Source organism: Bombus vosnesenskii, unplaced genomic scaffold, assembly GCF_011952255.1.
Source record: "Bombus vosnesenskii isolate JDL3184/JDL3185 unplaced genomic scaffold, Bvos_JDL3184-5_v1.1 scf7180000013292, whole genome shotgun sequence".
NCBI classification, from domain to species: domain Eukaryota; kingdom Metazoa; phylum Arthropoda; class Insecta; order Hymenoptera; family Apidae; genus Bombus; species Bombus vosnesenskii.
In genome coordinates, this window is record NW_022882943.1 from 15114 (window position 1) to 17503 (window position 2390).

Below are 2390 nucleotides of genomic sequence, written 5' to 3' on the forward strand. Positions count from 1 at the left end.
ATAAAATATAGCGAAAATACATAGTAAATCGAATTTTTCCTTTTCATTTCTTAACTTTATCTGTTCTCAAGATACATAGCTTTTGCAGTTTTCCGTAATGGGACAGAAAACGGAACGTCTTTAGGCTACCATCTTTTTCTTTTTACAATTTAAATTCGTTTCTTCAATGTCCGTTAGAACATTTTCCAGCCAATATTTTCTAAAATTTCACACGTATCCTTCCTTCGCTATAAGACGCGAGATACACGTGTACTTCAGCATCGACGTGTCTTCAACTCATCGACGCCTCTTTCTCGGCGTTTCCCATAGTCCGTTTTCCATTCTGTCCGCGTTTCAACCCCCGACCACATTTTCTGTGCAACGTGTACACACATCCAAATATGGGTTGACTGCGACACGGGAAAACTCAGCGTTAGAAACGAACGAAGAAACGCCTAACCATCGTGAAAGCGATGTGAACGCGGAAATCGGACGAGGCGAACTACTTTTGCGGTTATTCCGACGTCTCGCTTCTTCTCCGGCCTATACCCCCTAACGATATCTCGAATCGCTTCACGATAATGCGGTTCCTGTACGTGTGTTAGGTCTGTTTCGTCAGTCTGTTCTACTACGTTAATTCTAACCACATCCGACACGTCTTTGTTAGTCTGTTCGTCAAGCCGCAAGAAAGTCACTTCGCCCCGTTTAACCCGTAACTCTACCTGATCCAGAAAATCAGTGCCTAACAACAGGCCGTGCCTCGTCAATATTTTGTTTGAAACAACGTGCAAAGTGATTGGCAGTTTACACCCATCAACCGTCATTACCTTGGTGAATTCACCTCAGGTCTCATTGCCAGCGGAACCAACACCGTCGAACTTAAGCTTGCATTTACCTAGCGGTGGTGACCCTAACCTCGCATACTCGTCTGATCGAATGAACGTGAGATCACTACCCGTATCCACTAGTGCCACAAACCTACAATCATCTATCGCCACTTCCTTCACATACTTCCCCTTTTCGGATCTTGACACTACGCAAGTCTCTTTCGGTCGTGCCGTACACCTCGCTGCAATATGTCCAAATCCGCTGCACTCGGAACACCTAACACCTTCTCCCCTCTCCGGACACTTAACACTTAGATGATCCTCACTACCGCAAATGAAGCATCTTCTTTTCTTCATTGCATCTACAGATTGACTGGGCTTCCCGTTCTTCTGGGTTTTAGCTGGCTTCACAATCGACTTTGCTCTGCGACTCTTCTGCTCTTCGTACATCACTAACCTCTTCCTCAACTCTTTGATTGACGTAGCGCCGTACAATATAGCCTTATTGTTCTCGTCGTCTATTATTCCATCCACTATGTATTCCACCTTTGCTTCCTCCTCTATGTCCACATGGTTGGCTATTTCGAACATGCGGTACATGTAAGCCAAACATGCTTCATCACTCTCCTTTTTTGTTTCTTCAAGTTTCTGATGTACTTGCCTACTGTTGACTTTCCTCGAAAATTCTTTCACTAGCCCCCTCTTCAACTCATGCCAAGTCCTGGCATGACACTCGAAGCTCGCGAATATTTTCGCTGATCCCCTCAGCAGCTTCCTGGCGTAGACTGCCTTCTGCCCGTCCGACCACATGCACGTATCAGCGACTTCCTCGAACGACTCGAACCATCGTTCGACATTTTCACCTCTGTTGCCACTAAACGACTCTAGTGCATCTTCGACGTCTTTAAAACTCAGTGTCGAACCAACGCATGCCCTTCGACAACATTCGGCACGGTCCTGATACATCCTTCGCGTATCTTTCTTGTATCCCCTTGCGTTTTTCTTGTCCTCTTCATCCTCACTTTCGTCGTCGCTTTCTTCTTCCGACGATCTGTCGTTACCATCCATGGCCGCTTGTAGCCGTGCGCGTAATTCTACTTTTCTTCCCGTCGTTTTTAAACCCAAACTAGCGAGGCGCTCCTTCAACTCCTTCGTATTCATTTTCTCAACATCTTCATCTTCGTTACAATCACGCTCAGCTCTCTGTACGTTTTCTAAATCTCGTTGACCGGTTAGCTCTTCACCGCCCGTCGATCCCTTACGATACGATTGTCCAGCCCTACACGCCCGATTCAGCCTTGCAATCAGCACTGACCTCGCACCCGATATAGGGAGGTTCATTCGCGCGAGCTTACTCCTCAGCTCCTCCAGCGTCGAACCCTCTTCACCCGACAATCGTTCGTCCCCGACGTTTGCCATTTTTCACACTACACGAACTTAAGCAGTCAACGATATCGTTTTTTACCACACCGCGTACCGGTAAATTCACAACTAGCTCGAATAGCTCTGTTAAACCGTTTCGTTTTCTGTCTTGCCCAATCCCGGCTGAGCCCCCAAAAAATGTACTATCGTGATATAATGTGT

At 46.5% G+C, this 2390-nt stretch overlaps 1 protein-coding gene across 1 annotated transcript; it reads right to left on the bottom strand.

Moving 5' to 3' along the window:
• Nucleotides 1–821: 821 nt before the first annotated feature.
• On the bottom strand, nucleotides 822–1874 carry LOC117232664. The gene is made up of 2 exons (XM_033492179.1): nucleotides 1609–1874; nucleotides 822–1569 (listed from the first exon to the last, which is right to left on the bottom strand). The coding sequence occupies exons 1-2, from the start codon at nucleotides 1872–1874 to the stop codon at nucleotides 822–824; spliced, it is 1014 nt and encodes a 337-aa protein (XP_033348070.1).
• Nucleotides 1875–2390: the final 516 nt, after the last annotated feature.